The sequence below is a fragment of the Cyprinus carpio genome, chromosome A24, assembly GCF_018340385.1.
Source record: "Cyprinus carpio isolate SPL01 chromosome A24, ASM1834038v1, whole genome shotgun sequence".
NCBI classification, from domain to species: domain Eukaryota; kingdom Metazoa; phylum Chordata; class Actinopteri; order Cypriniformes; family Cyprinidae; genus Cyprinus; species Cyprinus carpio.
In genome coordinates, this window is record NC_056595.1 from 24,178,672 (window position 1) to 24,201,171 (window position 22,500).

The 22,500-nt window shown below is 35.0% G+C and overlaps 2 protein-coding genes across 2 annotated transcripts in view; both read left to right on the forward strand.

Annotated features, from left to right (window-relative positions):
- The window catches only part of LOC109071191 (potassium voltage-gated channel subfamily H member 2-like), a 147,107-nt gene extending 134,328 nt beyond the window's left edge, over nt 1-12,779 (forward strand). Inside the window, exons 6-15 of the mRNA XM_042714841.1 lie at nt 448-882; nt 2,504-2,903; nt 5,281-5,480; nt 6,971-7,223; nt 8,254-8,447; nt 8,535-8,637; nt 8,749-8,988; nt 9,715-9,904; nt 10,078-10,258; nt 11,119-12,779. Of these exons, the coding sequence (XP_042570775.1) occupies nt 448-882; nt 2,504-2,903; nt 5,281-5,480; nt 6,971-7,223; nt 8,254-8,447; nt 8,535-8,637; nt 8,749-8,988; nt 9,715-9,904; nt 10,078-10,258; nt 11,119-11,322 (2,400 nt within the window). The 3' untranslated portion in view covers nt 11,323-12,779. The remainder of the gene's footprint in view (nt 1-447; nt 883-2,503; nt 2,904-5,280; nt 5,481-6,970; nt 7,224-8,253; nt 8,448-8,534; nt 8,638-8,748; nt 8,989-9,714; nt 9,905-10,077; nt 10,259-11,118) is intronic.
- Nucleotides 12,780-15,434: 2,655 nt separating this feature from the next.
- LOC109071197 (microtubule-associated protein 4-like) overlaps nt 15,435-22,500 on the forward strand; it is a 64,711-nt gene continuing 57,645 nt past the window's right edge. The window contains 1 exon segment of the mRNA XM_042714840.1: nt 15,435-15,589. The gene's annotated coding sequence lies outside the window, so the exon portion shown is untranslated.

A 22,500-nucleotide genomic window follows, 5' to 3' on the forward strand; every position in this document is an offset into this window, starting at 1 on the left:
ATATATATATATATATAATATATATATATATATATATATATATATAATTTTGTTATTTCATATAATATATATTTTTTTATAAATATGTATATTTATCTGTATAATATGTAATTTTAATATGTTATATTATTGTACTTTTATTTATGTGGCCAGAATCAGCCAAGAACCTTTTAGTTCCTCTTTGTGTTTTGATTTTTATTTATTTTTTTCACAATAATTTGTTGTGTTTTCATTCATTTTTAGATTATGTGAAAATGCTGACTATGGCAAAGTAATATCAAATGCTAGTGGCTTGTGCAAAAAAAAAAAAACATGATTGCATATATTTCTTCCTGAATTCCTTCACTGTCGTCGACGTTCTTCTGCGTGTAGATGCCGATGCCATACACAAGCTGCTTGGAATCACTTCCTGTTTAAGCAGCCGCTCTGGTCTCTGTCTCTGTCCAGGTGCTGTCGCTGGGCGCTGACGTTCTGCCGGAGTACAAGCTCCAGACGCCGCGCATCCACAAGTGGACAGTGCTGCACTACAGTCCGTTCAAGGCGGTGTGGGACTGGCTGATCCTGCTGCTGGTGATCTACACGGCCATCCTCACGCCGTACTCCGCCGCCTTCCTGCTCAACGGGGACCAGGACATCTCCGGGCAGAACTGCACCTACTCCTGCAGCCCGCTCAACGTGGTGGACTTCATCGTGGACATCATGTTCATCATCGACATCATCATCAACTTCCGCACCACCTACGTCAACGCCAACGACGAGGTGGTCAGCCACCCGCTGCGCATCGCCGTGCATTACTTCAAAGGCTGGTTCCTCATCGACATGGTGGCCGCCATTCCCTTCGACCTGCTCATAGACCGCGCCGGGGAGGAGATGAGTACAGAGGTGAATCTGTGCTCCTGCTCTTGTGTACTCATTTATCTTTTACACTTTCTATTGCATACACTGTCAGGTGTTGTGATAAATTGCTTGCTTCGTTCCTCTTTTATATCCTCATTTCTCACTTAGTCTGCTTAATGAATAAATGTAATATACAGTGTGTTTTCTGCAGGTCTTTTCACAAATTAAGGCCTTAAAAAGTCTTAAATCAGAGCAGATTTAAAGTCTTAAATACATGAAGTCATGGCATTAAATTTTTGAATGCACTACATTATCTTGTCATTTTTCTTCTCAAGTAAATGCATCTTGATTTAAACATCTTAAGACATTTTCACTGGGAAACAAAACAAAAATACAAAGGAAGATCATCACTTTTTTGCGGCGTGATCAGAAGTTACAGTAAAAGCTATTTAAGTCTTTTAATTCCTTTATTTATTTTGTACAAGGAATGAAAAAGTAATGAACACTGAAGTGTTGCTAATGCAAGACATTTACAGTCAGAGACCATACTGACGTATTTGTGCTCCATTCAATTCAGTCCTTTAATTTTATTCAAGTTTCAAGTAATTTTATTCTTGGTTTTAAAAAGGTTCTAAAAGGTTTAATTCGCCCTTCCACAAATGAAGGCCTATAAAGGTCTTAAATCAGAGCAGAGAGTCTGAAATTCATGAAGTCGTGGCATTAAATGTTGCATACATTGCTAAAAATTTATATTTTCATTTTTTTCTTAATTTAACATCCTTAAATGCATTTACTTGAGATGCAGAATGAACATATGGAGTCTTGTTTTCTAAGGAACAGAACAAAATTAAATAAGTGTATGCTTAAAACGAGAACAAACATCTGTCAATGGAGAATAAAAACTAGAAAAACTAAAATAAATTGTTTTTTCTGACCTCATTTGGCAGATATTTGTTCTTTTTTATTCATAACTCACTTCATTTGGATAAATTTCACATAAAACAAGCCTCATGTAATTTTGCTTCTTATGTAAATGTATCTTGATTTAAGAAGCTTTAGACATTTGCGCTGGAAAACAAGACTAAAATACTGAAGAAGACCAAAAATTTTTTTTTTATATTATATATATATATATATATATATATATATATATATATATATATATATATATATATATATATATATATATATTATATATTTTTTTTTTTTTTTTTTTTTTTTGTTGTGCACTGTAATCACAAGGTACAGTAAAAGTTGTTTTTTCTCTGTAAAATGAATTAAAAAGTAATGGAGATCTGTTGGAAGTTGTATTGTCAAAGTGCTGCTAATGCAATGTTTCTTAAAGGGACAGTTCACCCAAAATGAAAATCCTGTCATTTAATCCTCAAGTTGTTCCAAACCTGTACGAGTTTCTTTTTCTGTTGCACACAAAAGAAGATATTTTGAAGAAAGTTGGTAACCAAACAGATGACGGTACCCATTGACTTCAATAATACGGAAACAGATACTATAGAAGTCAATAGGGTAAATAATACAGATTTTTGGGTGAGCTGTCCCTTTAAAATTATATTACTTGTCTTTATATATGTAAATGTCTTTAAAAAGAAACCTGCATAAATCCCGTTATAAATCTGTTATTTTTTTCCTTTGCTTTCTTTTATTTTAGCCAACTCAGCAGACCACCCTCATCGGGCTGCTCAAGACAGCGCGTCTGTTACGTCTCGTCCGCGTGGCACGTAAACTGGACCGTTACTCTGAGTACGGCGCGGCTGTGCTCTTCCTGCTCATGTGCACGTTCGCTCTGATCGCTCACTGGCTGGCCTGCATCTGGTTCGCCATCGGGAACGTGGAGCAGAACCGCTCCATCGGCTGGCTGCACGCGCTCGGCGTGGATCTGGGGAAACCACACAACAGCAGCATCAGGGGATCGGGACCCAGCATCAAGGACAAATACGTGACCGCTTTATACTTCACCTTCAGCAGCCTGACCAGCGTGGGCTTCGGGAACGTGTCGCCCAACACCAACTCAGAGAAGATCTTCTCCATCTGCGTCATGCTGATCGGATGTGAGTATGTTTCAACTTTTAAAGAGGCAGACGGAAGTTAGGAGCTCCAAGATGATGGTACAGTTTTTAAAAATTTGTAAAAATAATTATTTTTAATTTCTTTTTAATTTAATTTATTTAAGAATTTATTTTAAATAAATAAAAAATCTTGAATCTTGAATATTTGTATTTTTTGTTTATAATGAAAAAAATGGCAAAATATTGAATTTTCTTTATCATTCCAATGTATATATAGTGAAAGGTTACAATAAACTACATTATAACATTTTTTTTAATAAATATTTGAATACTGAAACATTTAACTTATTTTTTAAATAATTTCAAACAAACTTGTTTGGTTTATATATATATATATATATATATATATATATATATATATATATATATATATATATATATATATATATATATATATATATATATATATATATATATACAGCATATGAATGTGTGTTATTAAAAACTAAATTCTTTAAAAAAAATTATAATAAATAAATAAATAATAAAATAAATGTTAATTATTAACTGAAATAAATAAATAAATAAATAAATAATATTTTAAATATTTTCAGGTAGCATTTCTCATTTTCAATTAGTTTAAATTAATGTTATAAAATACTTAAAACTAAAAAAAATATATAATTAATAACATACACATATAAAAAAAAACAAATGACAAAGCACACAATACAATTACTAAAACTTTAAAATTGGAACTATAATACTAAAACAGTGATATAATAAATGAGTCTTTTTTCTACGTTATGATCTGATGACAATGAACTTTGTTCTAGACATTGAAAACATTTATCATAAAAGAGATGTATAGAAGTCAATGTGTGTATAAATTGCATTTTAGTGTATTTAAATTAACTAAATAGATCCAGAGAAGACAAAGTGAGCATAACTGACCCATTAAAGCATGTCTGAGTGTTGATCTTCATCCTAAATGTCTTGTAGTTCAGATGAAACCTTCATTAGAGATGTGCGTGTTTGTTCTCTAAGCAGGTTTTTAATGGAGTTATTTTTTATTGTGCACTTTATGATCAACATGCTGATGAAACATCCTCCCTTTTTAATTTTTGGTGAACAAATCATCCTGATAGCTCATTTTTGTAGGTCCTGATCGCAGCAATTAATGACAAATTGGCAAGTTAATATCACTGCTGCACATATATTAGACCTCAATAACCGTGAAGTAATTTCCGTTTTATGGCCGGTAGAAGCATTTATCATCAGCGCTGCAGAATTATATTTTGGAAGAGGGCGAAAGGAGAAAATCAACACGACTTCTTCGATCTGATACAAGATTGTTCATTACATTCAACAGCTGAAGTCAGAGATCAAACCCCCTCAAACACTCAATACTCAACATTTAACAGCTGAAGAACTGCAAAAGCCTCATTTTCTTCTGTTTTTACTGCATTTAACAAATTTGTTTCATTCTTTAGTCTTTAAGAATGAATATCCAAAAATCTGGTTCAGGTGATATTTCACTCCAACATCAAGTATTTAATTTAATTTCATTTCATTTCATTTCATTTCATTTCATTTCATTTTATTTCATTTCATTTTATTTTATTTTATTTTATTCTATTCTATTCTATTCTATTATTTTTTTATTTTTTTATTTATTTTTATTATTATTTTTTGTAAAATTATTTTCATGACAAATTGTAATTTCTGTATTTTGCTTTTACAGAAATTGTAAGTTAACTGTAATACAATGTTTTTCTTTATTAAAGCCATAAATTAAATGCAGTTTAACGACTATACAGTTCAAATCATATTGCATTGTTTGTTCATTCATTCATTTATTTATGTATTTATTTATTTATTTATAGACATTTAAAAGTAATGCGACTAAGATTATTTTTGCCTTACATTAATGAGAGCCTGGTGGAAAAATAATAATTATTTTTTCTTTTTATTTTCTTTTTATTTTTTATTTTATTTGATCAAATATAAAATAATATTTTCAATTACCATGAAAATAATGTCAGCGTGTAAATAATCTTAGTAAAATGAGCCTAAAGGCTTGATTTTTTTAATTTGTTCAGGTTTTCTGAGATAACGATATATCATTCAAAGAAGGAGAAATTGTGTGTTTTCTCACTACTTCTACGTGTAGTCGTTTAGTCTGCGTCGGGTTCATGAGAATCAAACTGTTGTAGCGCCGTGCAGCATCTGAGCTTCAGCAGCTCTCTCTTTGTTGCTATTTTTGCTGCTTTTGTAGTGTGATTCATAGAGCTGCCCACCTGCACTGAGATCAGTCAGTGATCTAAGCAGATGTCACACAGTGAAGTGTGAGGCATGTACCTGTGTAGTGCTTCATCATGATGCTATTTTTAACCTTGCCCTTCCTGTTCCTGTTCAGCGCTCATGTACGCCAGTATCTTCGGGAACGTGTCAGCCATCATCCAGCGGCTGTACTCCGGAACGGCTCGTTATCACACTCAGATGCTGCGGGTGAGAGAGTTCATCCGCTTCCATCAGATTCCCAACCCGCTGCGCCAGAGACTGGAGGAATATTTCCAGCACGCCTGGTCCTACACCAACGGCATCGACATGAACGCCGTGAGTCCGTCTGATTCCTAACATCACCCAAACATGAAAATGTGCTCACACTCAGGCCATCCCAAATGTAGATGAGTTTGTTTCTTCATCAGGTTTGTAGAAATGTAGCACTGCATCAGTGTCTCATCAATGGATGCTCTGCAGTGGATGGGTGCCGTCAGAACGAGAGTCCAAACAGCTGATAAAAGCATCACAATAATCCACAACTAATCCAGTCCATCAGTTAACATCTGGAGAAGACAAAAACTGAAACAATAATCCATAATAACGCTTCCTCCAGTGGAAAAGTGCTCTGGTCTGAATCAGGAGAGAAATCTGCACTGTTTAAACAGCTCTAAACAAATATGTGGCCAGTTTTTGATGTCAGAGACAACAGGAGATGCACTTTTTCACTGGAGGAAGCATTATTATAGATTTTTGTGTCTTCTCCAGATGTTAACTGATGGACTGGAGTGCTGTGGATTATTATTGTGATGTTTTTATCAGCTGTTTGGACTCTCATTCTGACGGCACCCATTCACTGCAGAGCATCCGTTGCTGAGACACTCATGCAATGCTACATTTCTACAAACCTGATGAAGAAACAAACTCATCTACATCTGGGATGGCCTGAGTGTGAACACATTTTCATGTTTGGGTGAACTCTTCATTTAACACTAACAGACTCACATGCATCACCTTTAAAGTGATTTGTGAGCTGGCTTACATGTGTGTATTATGAAATAATGAGTTCATTTAGCAACTGTCCTCACCAGCACATCCTCTACTATGACCAGCCCCAAATGCAGAGTTTAACGAGATTACGCATCGAAGTAAAGAAAACAAATGCGTGTCCACCTCAGTCTCTCATTAAGGAGCGTTCTGATTGGACAGTCAGAGCCGTAATGATTGCTGTGCTGCCGAGGGAAATGATGTGGACCATAATTTTACAAAAAATTCTTTACTGAACCACTCAGCTCTGAAATGAACCACTACATTAAAATGTTGATTTAAATATAACAAAGTACTACAAAAAAGTACGATTTGCGTTTTATGAGACTGCAGATCCCACGAGGCTTCGCAGATGTCATAAATGCTGCTCTTCTGAACTTTCTAATCATCAAAGAATCCAGCACAACTGTTTTCAACATTACTAATAATCAGAAATGTTTCTTGAGCAGTAAATCAGCATATTAGAATGATTTCTGAAGATCATGTGACACTGAAGACTGGAGTAATGATGCTAAAAAAATGTAACTTTGATCACAGAAATAAATTACAGTTTACTGTATATTCACACAGAAAACAGCTATTTTAAATTTTAATAATATTTCACAATTTTTAATCAAATAAATACAAAATCAAAACAGAATTGCTGAGCAGAAGAGACGTCTTTCAGAAACATTTTAAGAAATCTTATCTACTCCAGAATTCTGAATGGTGTATGTAGGAAGACAGATAAATACATAATGCTTTTGATCTTTTGATAGTTGTTTTTTCTGCTCTTTCAGGTGCTGAAGGGTTTCCCGGAGTGTCTGCAGGCAGATATCTGTCTGCATCTGAACCGAACTCTCCTGCAGAACTGTAAAGCGTTCAAGGGCTCCAGTAAAGGGTGTCTGCGGGCGCTGGCCATGAAGTTCAAGACCACGCACGCCCCGCCAGGAGACACGCTGGTGCACGCCGGAGACGTCCTGACCGCCATCTACTTCATCTCCCGCGGCTCCATCGAGATCTTACGAGGAGATGTAGTGGTGGCTATCTTAGGTTGGTGTGACTCGTGTAACCTGTGAGGTTTCAAGATGGTGATGTTTTAGTCAAATCCAGGATCTTTTATACTACATACAACACTTATTTTTAAGGATCTGTTTTCCACGATCCTTAAAATGATTTAAGTCATTTTAGCTGTATTTCCTGTTTGAATGCAACAAAGTTTGTACTGTAAGGTCAGTTTGACAGTTTCTGGGTTTGTCCTCTAGTGCCACCTACAGGAAGTCATCTGTAAAATTGTGTAACTCTGAATGCACACACTTCAAGGAATAATTCACCCAAAAATCATTTTCACACCCTCTTGACTTTCCTGCATGACTGCATTTCTTCTGTGGAAAACAAAAGCAGATGTTTAGAAGTCTTCTATTTATTTGATTTATTTGTAGTATTTATTTATTTATTTATTTTTAAAAATTTTTGTCCCAGTCCTATAGGTATCATTAAAAGAAACCATAAAATAAATAAATACATGTTTAAAAATGTAAAGAATAAAATAATAAAAAAAAGACAAAATATATATAAAAAATTATATAACGATTCAAATAAAAAAATATTTAAATATTTAAAAATATACATACCAATATAAAAAAATTTATATAAATAATTTAATGCATAAAAGTAAAGCATTTAAATGCACAAGCATAGGTAACCAGAATTGCATGTACACTGTTTTCATGTCCTGTATATATCATAAAAATAGTTTATAAATAAATAAATCACAGCTGAATCAATTCATCAATCTAATGAATAAAAACAGACAAAAGAGAGTTATATATATATATATATATATATATATATATAATGCCTAAAAGCAAAATATTAACATGTATAAACATAGATAAAAAAACTCTAGGATATAAAATATTATGGGATTTAAAAGTGTTAATCAGCCAAAACAAGTTGCAGAGTGTTTACATTTGATAGAAAGGCTTCTAGCTACAAATACTAGTTATAACAAATAAAAGAATAAATGTGTACATCTCTGCTAGTCTGATTGTTTGTGGATGTGTCTGATATTATGTCCTAGGGAAGAATGATATATTCGGTGAGCCCCTCAACCTGTACGCACGGCCCGGCAAATCCAACGCAGACGTGAGGGCGCTGACGTACTGCGACCTGCACAAGATCCACAGAGACGACGTGCTGGAGGTGCTGGACATGTACCCGGAGTTCTCCGACCACTTCTGGAGCAACCTGGAGATCACCTTTAACCTCAGAGACGTGAGTCACGCTCACTGTACGAACCTCCCAGTAACTGGAGCAGAAACTCAGACTTCATGGAGTGTGCGTGGATATGTTCCCTTACAGACGAACATGATCCCCGGATCCCCCAGCAGCGATGATTCAGACTGCGCCGGCTTCAACAAACTGCGCCGGAGAAAGCTTTCATTCCGACGACGGACGGAAAAAGGTCTTCCTGAAAACTCATGCAGTTTCCGTCATTTAACATTCAGAAACACACTATTTACAGATGATATATGCAGACACTGGTGAATATCCATCCCTTGTTTGTTTTTTCCAGACGATGACGATGCTGGAGAGATCAAGAAGAATCAGAAGCCCATCCGGAGAGGCAGAAAACAAGCAGCCAGTAACAAAAACGAGCTCAAGCAGGGGTGGGAGGAGCCTCGGAATTCTGTCTCCTCCCACTCCAGTGGCGATGAGGGGGAGGAGCCTGTGCACACAAGCCCCACCCCTCCCATGGATGTGACCGAAGGAGAGGGCGATCCCAAAACAGGAAACACATGCAACGCCCTATCAGGTGACAGAATGACCACAGTAAACTCATATTTGTATTATACAAAAAAGACAAGTAATTGAAATAATAATATTATATAAATATTCAGAATTTAAATTTTAAATTAAGTTGCATAAAATATATATAAAAATAATACAATAGTATATAACAATCATGATTGTTTTAATGTTACAATATGAAAATAAAACTGTTATCATTATATTAAAATATTAGGATTTTTATTTACATTTTATAAAAAACAAAAAACAAAAAAAAAAAACACAGGCATTATATAAAATATTTGATCCGTTTTTTTTTTTTTTTTTTTTTTGATGTCATCAACAAGATTTGATTGAAATAATGTTGTCGAAAATGTAAAAAAAAATAAATAAATAAATACTAGAGTAAATGCAATAAATACTAAATATATAATATAGTATATATATATATATATATATATATATTATATATATATATATATGTATAATGAATACGGTATTTAATAAATTATTAAACAGTACCCAATATAATATAATATAATATAATATAATATAATATAATATAATGAAGCAGTGATAGTGGAAAATAATAGAAAATGTAAAATAATAATAATAATAAGTAACAATTATAAAATAAAAAAATAAATGATGGTAATATTATGAATTAATATTAATATTATTTAAACAGCAGATAAGATAAATATTATAAATCATGCTGTATGTGGTAGTAATGAGCATCTTTCTGTCTCAGGTGCATTCTCAGGTGTGTCTAATATCTTCAGTTTTTGGGGTGACAGTCGGGGGAGGCAGTATCAGGAGGTGCCCCGCTGCAGTCTCCCGTCGCCCTCGCAGCATCGCAGCACCCCCCTGCGCAGCATCAGCCGCCAGCAGCGCAGCCAGATGGAGAGCAGACTGGAGCTGCTGCAGAAACAGCTCAACAGGTCTCGCTGCAGTCAGAACACCTGTGTCTCTCAGCAGCTGACTCACTAAACCAGATTCAGAAACACCTTCAACAGAGCTGCATTAACAGCCCGACAGCGCCTCCTATTATTATTGAAGTGCACTTCACTGTTTTCTGAATAACCTGTGTGTGTGTGTGTGTGTGTATGTTCAGACTGGAGAGTCGCATGTCGACGGATATCGGCGCAATCATGCAGCTGCTGCAGAGGCAGATGATGCTGGTTCCTCCGTCCTACAGCAGTGTTTCCTCCCCGCCGCAGGCGTCCATGTTCCCTGAGATCTTTGTGCAGCCCGTCGCGCCACTGGAGTCCAGAACACCTGCTTCTCTCTCACAGGTGACACACGGTGACGGGTTTGAGCTGCTAGAGCAAAGATGAAAGTTACTGCTGACATCACGCTTGATTAATCTAGGCTTGACATTTTAGAGAATATATTAGCATATTCAATAAAAAAAGAATTGGAATCAGAAGGAGCTTTATTGCCAAGTGTCTTTACACACACAAGGAATTTGTCTTGGTGTCAGGTAGTCCATTACATACATTATTTTATTTCTAAACAATTTTCTGGTCACAGTTGTATGCCATTCTATTCAGTCCATTAAGAGGTGCTAAAATAATTTATTTATTTATTTGCATTTTATAATATATAATTTATATTATTTTATATTTATTTAATATAAAATAATATTATATTTAATATATATTATTTATATAATTTTTTTGTGTTAATTAATTTATTTTATATTATATCTTTTTTAAAGTTTTCAAGTTATGGTGTGTACAATAAAAAAATATATATATAATATATAGTAGTATAATTCCTTTAAACTGATGAAAATAATTTATATTTTCTATTTATAAAATTTAAATAATTTAGAGAAATTTATAAAAAAAAATAAAGGCCAAAGTGTTGAAAAAAAATTATATATATATATTTGGATTTTTTTACCGCAGTTTTGAATTTATTTAAAAAATAAAAAATTTTTACCTGTGTGTGTTTGCAGCATATACTGTATATATTAACATTTACATTTTTATATATATATATATATATATATATAATTATGTTTAAATTAACGTTTTGGCTGAGCAAATAATAGTATCTCCTGTAGTTCTGGTGCTAATGTATTAAAACTACTAGAATAAGTGCAAACAGTGTGACAGCGGCAGGATCTCTGCTCTGTTTTCTTCTCCAGTCCTGCGAGTTTCTCAGCAGCTCCACGGAGCTCCATCCCGCGGTCAGCGTCGCTCCTCGTCCTCGCGCGGGATTCTCCAGCCTCGGAGCCCGACCGGAGCTTGTGCCCGACCTGGACGTTCACCGGCGCTTCTCCCTGCAGGAGCCGCACACGTCACTGAGCTCACAGACGCCACAAAAACACGGCTCAGACCCCGGGAGCTAGAGAGACCACCGCGGGACCAGAGGAGATCAGACCGGACGCACCAGCCCTCTCCGGCTTCTGGCTCTGCACTGCGGAGGGTTCAGAGATCCGCTGGAGGCGGTTTCTCTCGTCTTTACTGCTGTCGTCCAGGATTGGATATCCAGAAACGAATAATGATGATTATTACTGATTTATAAAGTAGCCATTATGTCTTGCACTGAATTTTCCAGACTCTCTCGATCTTTATCTTCACGTCTGCCGCGCTTCCAAACTGACTGAACTCGTTAGTGTTAGCTGGCCTAACAGAGGAAAATCATTATAATAATAATAATGTGTTTGTCTGTCTGTCCTATCATTGCCTTTATTTCCTGTGTGTCGATGAAGAAGGCGGAGCCTCAGGCCCCGCCCAAGCACACTGGATTGGCTGGACGGGGTGTGTAAAGCAATGCTGTTACTGATGAAGCATATCATGTGTTCTGACGCTGAATGAACAATATGCAACGAGTCGAGCGCTCATCACGTCCCACTTGGCTTCGGTTTGTTTGTTTTCCAGCTTTTTGTTGTTGTTGTTGTTGTTTTTTTTATAGTTAGAGCACATTAGCTTTAGCAATACCGAGTCCTTTAAACCACAAACGAAACCAAATATTGAAGATTGGGTTGAACTGAATGTTTTTCGTTGGTTTTTCCTCACCGTCTGCGTTGTTTACGGCCACAGTCACATGATTATTAATTATTATTTGGTACATTTATGAGCCTTTGAACTTGAGAATGAATTGATTTTGGTTTTCCATTGACGTGTGCACCAATAATAATAATAATAAAAAAACACTTTAAATAAGCTCTTAAGCATGCGATAATAAACACTTCCAATATCTAGCTGTTTATTTTACATCAGACTTTGCCATCATTATATTTAAATGACTATAATATTTAATATAAGCGTTCTTGAGGAAGGAAGACGTGTGAGTTATGACCGCGATTGTATTATTCTGCCTCTAGGCTTGAATTTAGAGGTTTTGAATTGTGAGCTATGTTTTGTTGATACCAAATATTACATCTAATTTGAATTAAAGTGGTAAACTGAACGAGGACGGAGGAGTTTGTATGCAGGAGTTTGCACATGTATATCTCACATGTTCATATTTGTTATTCATTTCAATATTATTATTATTACTAGTGTCTTCATGAATTCGGTGTATAGGAGTCTTTTCACCATCATATTCAGTTGAATCTCACAATAACACACACATGTCCAATTTTACCCAGGATTTAACAAAATCTGTTTTTAGGATTTGTATAGTTCTTATTATTCTTAATGATGATTATCTTTAGATTATAATTCATTATTTATTATTATGATTTTTATTTAAAAGCATTGCAAATTAAAGCCAACAAATACTGATTTAATGTATAAATATTAAGAAATATATTTTATTTTTTTCATTTATTTTTATTTTTATTTTTTATTATAATTTTTTTATTTAGTTTTGAAACTGGGTAAAAAATCAATTTAGAGAAAATTTTGTCACAAAAAAAAACTCACATATATTTTTTTAATCCAATAATTAATATATATATATATATATATATATATATATCAACAATATATATATAAAATAAATTTATATTTTATTTAACATTTTTATTATTATTATTATTATTTTTTTTTTTTGTGAGATTCACAAACCCTCACATTGCTCACAGAAATGAAATAGTCTCTGACACATGATGTATTTATTTTTAGTTTGTTTGGTTGTTAATCCAGGATTGCTCTTGCTCTGTGAACGGAGAATTCACAAAACACGGCTTCATTGTCCTAATGGTCAGATAGTAATTAATGGAGGTTCTAGATCTGTGATTATCCTCCACATCACTACTGCGTGGATGTTTCTGACACGTTTGGATGATTACATCTTTACAAGCATGTGAAGCCAGGGGCATTCATGCCATCAACTTCAGACACAGATCACATAAAACAGGCCAAATGCACCCAAATCCATGCAACTATTAAACAGGTTTAACCAGTACGTCAGTTTCCAATCACGAAGGACATCTTCTTGTATGTACATATTTTTCAATCTTTTGGGATTTAATTTATTTTGGTAATTCGTTTGCACTGGATTGCTATTTTTCTCCTTCCGTTTTTTGCTGTACATAAGGAAGTCTTGTAAAGAAATGAATTCTTGGCATCCCTATAGCCGACACTATGCAGAATTGCATTTCCTTGGCATGCTTTGAAATGCAGAAAAATATATATATATTAATATAAATAATACTGTAGAGGAAATCTAAATATGTTTGATTTTTTCTTTCTTTTCTTTTTTTTAATAAACATGTGAATATCTCTGTTAATAATGATGTAAGTATATCATTTATTATATAATATATATATAAAGGTAATAACAAAGACATTTTATCTGCATGCTGCACTGCGAATCTTCTGCGGCTCTTTCAGAGAATGTGTCGACTGAAGCACTGTACTTCCAGCTGAGACTCATTTCATGTTCTTCCAGCGTGTGGAGGGATGGACATGTGACACTTAACACTGCGAGGTCTGGAATCATGTTGAAACGAGCTGACGAGATCAGACAGACTTCAGAAAGTCTTGATTGTGTGCTAGCATTATAAACAGTTGACTTTATAAAGTTTGAAAATATTTATTTCAATAAACTTCTTTGAAAACAACTGAAATTACTGTGCTTTTCTCTCTTTTTTTCCCTTGTAAAATATATTATTATATAGGGAATATTTAATGAACATTAATTAATCATTAATTTGATTATGATGATGTAGGTGATTTTTATGATTAGTAATAATAATATGCAACTTTCCACCTGATCGTTTTTTTTTTTTTATTTGAGATGTAAAACTAAATTAAATGACATTTTAAGTTTAAAAATAAATTAATTTAAAATAATAAAATAAAATAAAATTAAATTAAATTAAATTAAATTAAATTAAATTAAATTAAATTAAATTAAATTAAATTAAATTAAATTAAATTAAATTAAATTACATCTGGGTCTAAAAGTCTCAGTATAAAAAAAAAAAATTAACATCTTAAAATTTTAAGTCTTTTTTGACTGCAGTCATTTATGAAAATTCCTTCCTTATGAAATCCATAATATTGCTTAGAGGGAAAGATATTTAAGGTTTGCAACGAGGCTCCATTTGTTAACATTAGTTAACATGAACTAACAATAATAAAAAAAATACTTGTAAAGCATTTACTTATCTCAGCTCATATTAATTTAAATATTTACTAATACATTATTAAAAGTTGTATCTGTCAATATTAAATGACCTGAGCTAACATGAACTAACAATGAACAGTTGGCTACTTTAATTAAGATTAAATAATTTAATGAATTATAATATTGCTTATTGCATTAACGTTAACTAATACACATTATTATAAAATGCTACCACATTACTGATACATCTGCAGTTATTAAAAAGCATGTTTTAAACTATTTTTAATAATCAAGTGGATTATGCTCTCATCTTTGTGTAGATAATCATACACCAAATCCATTAATAAACTAATTTTATGTATAGAGACTCACATTAAACCAGCATAAAGCAGATTAAACTACTGAGGCTTGAAATGCTTTCAAATAAGTTTGATTTGGCCACTAGATGGCGAACTTTAACCTTTAGAGAAATCTCAGGTGTGCTTTTTAAGTTGATTTCTTCATGCAGTGATCTGGTTATTGTTTAGTTATGCAAACAATATTACAGAGTACGTGAGTAAAAATTAAAACGTGGAGGGTTTCGTAGTTTTCTAATGAATATTAAACATTCATGAGACCAAATTTAACTTAAAACGTCATATTATATTGTATTATATGCTATACATAAATCATTTTAATCTTTTAAAATAATTTAGGATTTATGATTTACTTACTGAACAGACATAAAATAAATCTAATATTAAAATAAAATAATAATAAATTAAAAAAAATGAATATCGGAGCGAAAGTAAGGTTTTTATTTTATTGATTTACATTGGCTCGCCATTGGCCCGAATAAGGAGTCAAGCTCACTGATTGGACGCGCCGCGTGTCTGTCAAAAGCGCGCCAGTTGGACAGGCGGCATTAGAGGCGGAGACGCTCCGTCCGCGCCGTGATTGGAGGACACCGCTGTCCGTCTACCGTTCCTGGTCTGCGATTGGCTGAGAGCGTCAGAGGGCGGCGACGTGCGCGTGCGGTCAGTCAGTCAAGATCGCAGGGCGGATCAGCGCGAGGCCGCGACACCGACACAAACTCTCTGAAATCGACGGAAACGGTGAGAATAAACTCGTTAAAGTGTGTTAACGTGTCTTCGCGGTGAAGTCGGCACGTTGAAATTGCGACGCGGGAGCGCGCGCCGAGGGCGGTTTGCGCGGGTCAGTGACGCGGCTGAAGCGAGTGGACTGTGTGTGTTTCTGACAGTTTGAAATCGCTTGAACTTGACACGAATCAAATCAGATCGATCGATTAAGATGATCTATCGGACCTGCTGCTGATTCCAGGTCAGTTCGAGCCTGCAACTGTCGTGTTTGAGTCTGCGTGTGTGTATTTGTGAGGAAAGTTGTCCTTGATTGTGTTCGTGTGGCCTGTCAGGGGTGACATGTTGACCACGGTACTATTAATTATTCAGTGTTTCCTTAGTTTTCCTGATAATGGATAATTCAGATGTGTTTTTTTAGTAGAATAAGTGTCTGTGGATGTCACAGCGTCAGATGAGATCAGATTCTGTCCATCAGATTATTTGTCATAATTCGTCCCTTCTGTGGAGTTTGTTGTGTGTTTGAGCTGAACCATATATGATCCATTCGGATTACAGGACACACACACACACACACACACACACACTTCACATATTCATACATACACACATATAAACGCATTAATGCATGCTCGCATATTCAGTCTTATGCTCTTCATATTAGTATGGTGTGCACTTCGTGCCAAAAACTTGTCAACTGCTTTGTGCAAAACATTCATGTCTACTATTATTGCCTCTGTTTTGTGTGTCATCTTCCTTGTCATGCATTCAGATCAGTTTAATGCTATTAATTATAGTTCCCAGTGACTGTTCTGCAACACATTTAGATATGCAGGTAATCAACTCGATCGTTTAGACTTTTTCCAATAATGAGTTTTGTCGTAATTTTAGATCATTTTACTTATCTTTGATTTTAGATAAGTCGAAATGCCGAAGGCTTTAGATGTACAGATGTTTCTCAGGCATCTTATTTGTGTGTTTTAGATGCAGATGAGTATGTTTCCTCATCAGGTTTGGAGAAATGTAGCTTTGCATGAGTGTGTCATCAATGGATGCTTTGCAGTGAATGGGTGCCGTCAGAATGAGAGTCCAAACAGCTGATAAAAGCATCACAATAATAATCCACAGCACTCCAGTCCATCAGTTAACATCAGCCATCAGCTGTTTGGACTCTCACTGACGGCACCCATTCACTTCAGAGCATCCATTGCTAAAACACAGATGCAATGCTACATTTCTACAAACCTGATGAAGAAACAAACTCATCTTGGATGGCCTGAGGGTGAGAATTTTAAGCAAATTTAAATTTTTGGGTGAATTGTTTTCTCTTAATGTACCTTGATCTAACATGATCTGAAAGTGAACAGTTGTATTGTTATTATGTAAACAAAGATCAATATATGCTATAACACATGCATTGCTCATTGTTAATTAATCTTAGTCAGTGCATTAACTAATGGGACCTCATTGATCATTATCATGTAACCAAGCGCAGGCCGTTATCATGTAAATGAGTCAGGAGATCAGCCAATATTACGTTACACTTCACAGGTGAGCTTTATGAATGCATGTGCATTGTTTATGAATCACTTATTTGAATGTTTTTGCTCGAATTCCATGCAGCCTGGTCAGTTTTTAGGTCAGCTAACTGGACTCATCCAGTTTTGCTGGTTTATTGCTTTTATGTAAATTTTCTTGTGTGATTCATGGGTAGTTCAGCGTTAGGTTTTATCATCTACACATTGAAATGGCTCATAAACGGTGTCATACTCATAATGCACATGAGGAAGTGAAAGGAGAAGGGGTTTTTGGCATGAGATACAGTTGTAGGTGCTTCTTTTGTGTGTGTGTGTGTATCAGATTGTTTACAAGGAAGAGATCGTCGTTCAGTGATTTGATAGAGGAGTCTTCTGAGAGACTTCTGCTCCAGTGAAGGTGTAAATAAAACAGCCTGAGGATGTGTGTGTGTGTGTGTGTGTGTGTGTGTGTCCCCGTAAGGATCGCTGAGTCACAAAACCGCTCCCACTCTTCCTGATGGATTCAGAGAGAAAGGGAATCAATGGCTGTTGGCGAGTCTGTAATTGGAGCGATTGATCCGTCGGCGTGTGATTATGTAAACTGTGCAGGTCATTCTTGTGTTTCGCTGTCTAATGCATATATATAGATATAATAATAGATATGAATAGCACATTAGAATGATTTCTGAAGGATCATGTGATGCTGAAGACTGGAGTAATGATGCTGAAAATTCAGCTTTGATCACAGAAATAAATTATCCTGCATTTTATAATATATTTAGATAACAAACGGTTCTTTTAAATTGCAATGATTACCGTTTTTACTAGAGTTGTGATAAAATAAATGCATCCTTGGCAGAAGTGTCTTCAGTGTAAATCGGTTTGGCTCGGTTTCTTGTTTCTTGCTGTTTGCATGCCTGCGGTTTTATATAGCTTTGTCTTATTTGGTGGTGGTTTGTGGTTCTTTGTTTCCATGGAATTGTGGGTGGAGCTAAGGAGCGTCTCATGAATAATGTATTAGTAAAGTGATAGAGGAGTTTTTCTGACAGCCCAGAAATATACAACCAGCATCAGCCAGCATTTGACATGATCTAAACTAATAATAGCAGTGTTTATTATTGTGACAGCTTTTTTTCTGAATGTTGGATGACTGGTTTGTCCTTTAGTTGTAAAGAAAAAAATATATATTTAAATGTGTGAATTTAATTAGTTTCTTGTTTGTGAAATTTACTAGCATTTTTTTTTTGTTTATGATACCGTGTAAATATGTTATTTACTTTTTATCTAGGGATGCAACCATATCAATTTCAGTTAATTTAATTATTTTTTCCCTCTTAATATTTTAAGCAAGTAATAGCAGGGCATATATTATTATTATTATTATTATTCATGCATTTGTTTGTATCAATTTTCAAAGGCGCTTACTAACTTTGTATTGTACATTTATTGGGTAATGTTAATAATAAATGATTATTAATGTTAATTTGTATTTCTTGTTCCAAAACAAATGCATTGTATTTTATGTATTCACAATTTTGAACATAATTACTTGATCATAAAACAAAAACCAGCCTCTTTTTTTTTTTTTTTTTTAAATGATGCATCTCTACTTTTTCTTAAAGAACTTGCCAGTTCCCTCCGTTGATAAATATAATAATAGTGCACAGCTGGTTTGTGTGCATGCATGTTCACTTTTAGCTGAATGTTCTGGATTGTGTTTGCCCCCCATAGCGTCATGTTGAATAAATGTGATAGATTAGTGTGCATGGTGAGCCGTAATCTCTGACGGACCACTGCGGGACGAGCTCAGAGCTTTACACACAATCATCCACTCGCTGGGAAATCTCCAAAATCACCGTCATCAAGCCGTTCAGAGAGGAGAGAAAGATTTGAGACGGACGTAATGAACTGCAAACATGTCTGAATGTTTGTTGCAGCTGGTCCCTGCTCATTTTACTGTTTATTCTGACCATGCAGACAGAACCTTGTGTAAAAAGAGCAGTTATGTTTTATCTGGTACTAACAGATCATTCAAAGATAATAAACTTAATGAACTTTGAAACGTGGAGGTTCATGAGCTGTTGCAACATTAGCGTTATATTCAGTTGAAGATTGAACCGTGTGTTTATCATTGCATCAGAGATTCAATTCACTGATCTTTGCTTTACTTTCCCCTTCCTACCAAACGAACCTGTCGGACGACGCCAGAGATAAAAAGAGCCGTTAAACACATCGATTTAGATTCATTCTGAGTGGTACGAAAATAAATAAAAACGCGCGAGTTGAGTGTTTAAAATCAGGGGATTGTTGGTACACTGAATATTTGGTGAAGAAACCATTTTCACTTAGAAATTGCTAGTAAATTTCACAAATAATTATGGAGAAATGTCAAGAAACATGTTGAATTAAACATTAAATTAAGTAGCAAGAATGAAATGGTATTGAGGTCCCCTCGAAAACGAGATGTTACATCTCAAGGGGTTTTCCTCTTCACAATAAATTTGACAAATTTGTCTTGTAAAACTTTGTACAGTAATCTTTATTTTTACCACTTAGGGTTAAAATTATTTGAAAAGAAAAAAGAAGAAAAAAAGGTGTTGAAACTCAGAAATTGCTTGTGAATTTTAAAGTGAATTGCAAAGAAGTGGCAAGTAACACACTCAATCGAGTAGAAAGACTGAAGAAGTAGCCTATTTTCTGATAAATCCTATTGCAATAATTTTAGATTAACTTAAAAAAGAAAAAGTTGGTGTTAAAACAATTTTCACTCAGAAATTGCTAGTAAAATTCACAAATAATTACTAAGTAACACACTGAATTAAACATGCAGTTTTAAAGTAGAATGGCTGGGATTGTATTTTCTTGTAAAGCTTGCTCTGAAAGTCATTCTTTAGTGTTTTAGAGCACATGTTTTGTGCTCGGGCCGCAGTGTTTGCTAGGGATAGACCGATATGCATTTTTCAGGGCCGATACCGATACCGATTATTACAGATCAAGGAGACCGATAACCGATATTTTGAACCGATATGTGTCTAGTGTAAAAATGAAAATTAATGTCAAAATTAAGAACAAAAAAGGCCTCTGACAAAGACTCTCTTTAAATTACTTTTAACACATCTTTAATTCTGAGAACTGTTCATAATAACAACATCAATATTAATAATAACAACAAACATAAAAAGTGCTGGGAGCATCCATCAGCAGCATTTTGTAAACTAAGTAAAACTTAAAGCAAATTTAAACAGCAACAAATGAACAAATAATGGAAAATAAAATGTAATCTATCTATCTATCTATCTATCTATCTATATATATATATATATATATATATGTGTGTGTGTTAATATATATATATATATATACATATATATATATATGTATGTGTGTGTGTGTGTTATATTTAGCATTTTATTTGCAACCCAGAATTGCATTAATTTCACACACAACCCATATTGTAATAGTGTGTTTTTTTATTTTTAGACTGTTTATCACGGCGATACAAACTAGGAAGTATACAGGACAGCGTCATCCAGAAACGTGCAATGTGAGATTATTGACAATTTACGTTATTAGCATAGGGTTATTAGCAGGGTGCGATTTGTGAAATAAACAGAGGGGGGGATGCTTTTAAAAAATTTATGAAGTGTTTTTAATACGACGGAAATTGTATTTAGTGTGATCTCAGTTTAATAAAAACATTGTAAGCCTACGTTAGGCCTATTAATTGTAATGATTTAATGTCCACGGTTATTCAAACAACAAATTACATCGAGAAAGCGAGCAAAGAACACAACGGAGCTTTTTGAAACTCCGAATCAGTTAAACCATTGCGTCGCAAAATGATTCACTGGTTTGCATGATGTTTTTATCCCCACCGGGGATAAAAGTTATTCAGCAGAGGCAGGGATGCATAGACCAGAAGGGGGGAAATCCCCCCCCGGCAAATCGCACCCTGGTTATTAGTCAAATGAGAGAGCGCGGCCGCGGTGATAACTAAATCAGGGATAGGGAGCTCGCGTCGCGTCAGGGCGTCAGAGCTCGCGCTTGATGCCCTTTCAGCTCTTCAAAATTGCATAATGGTAATTCTGAATCTGAATGATAAATTATTTTGCAATCATGTTAGAATAAAGCAATATTTCTCCAAATATGCGCAATTTATTTGACTAAGAGCCCTAACGGAACGGACGCTGTTCAGTGAAGCTATGTGAACAACACAAAAAAAAAAAACCCGCAGCAGACGTGAGTGAATTCATTCGTGTTGATAATCTATTCACAATATAACGTTAAGTTGGCCGAATGGTGAGAGAAGTAGGTTTTAGTTTCACTATCTCAGCACTGATGTGATGATCCGTTAAAGCATATCACTGCAATGACGGACATTGACCGGGAATTCACGGTATAATAACTGAACGGGGCTTGTCATCATAAATCGATTATATTTAGGTGTTTTGCAAATTCAGTGTAGTGATTTATTGCAACTTCAGGAACGTTTACTGCATTCTTACCTTCGAGAGATAACTTATTGATGTGTGATGATGATCACTGAAGCAGCTCCTGTGCTTTCGGTGTGAGAGCGGAACATTTTCCAGCCGCGCCAGCCGTATTGATTGGCCAGGCTCGTGCTCGTGACTCCCAACAAATCAGACGGACGATGGGCGGGGCTTAGTCTAGGCCACAGAGCGGTGCGCTCTGACTGAGGTGGCTGGATCAGTGCCAGATCGCGCATTTCAAAATAAAATGGTTTTATCGGCAAATCGGTTTTAAATGGCCGATGCCGATAACAATAAAAATGCTTAATATCGGCGCCCATAAAATCTCTACACCCATAGTTTGCGGCGTTTCTCCTCCTTCTGCGCGTGTGGATCAATGCTGCCGCCCATCGGAGGTCTCTGAGCTGACTGCACACAAACACACCGACAGCTCGTCCTCGGTTCGTGACGTGACCCTGTGAAGGAGACGCCGGACACAAAGCCAGCTCCACGCGTGTCTTCCACATGTAAAAAGGAAAATGCACCATTATGCTAATGTCTGTTGCAGTTAATATTAATGTCCTCTTGAGACTGAAGTGCATGACAGAGTGAGTGTGTGTTACTGAATTACCGCTCTTGGGGAAATTTCTCACTAATTCATCCCTTGTTGTATCTCATCAGCTCAATCTGCAGAGGAGACACGCCTAAACTGGAAAAAAATTAAAAATAAAAAGTTGATTTAATTGTTTTTTTTGTTTTTTTTTTTTTACAAGAAAATGCTATTTCTTTCTTTTTACTTCAAAACTTCATATTTAATTAAATGTCACGTGCCGTTTTCTCTGTAAGTATTTGTGAAGTGGACACATTTACTTACATACAAAACTAATTTTAAAGTATTTTCACAAAAACTTGCATCCAAAATTTAATTGCATTTGATCTATTT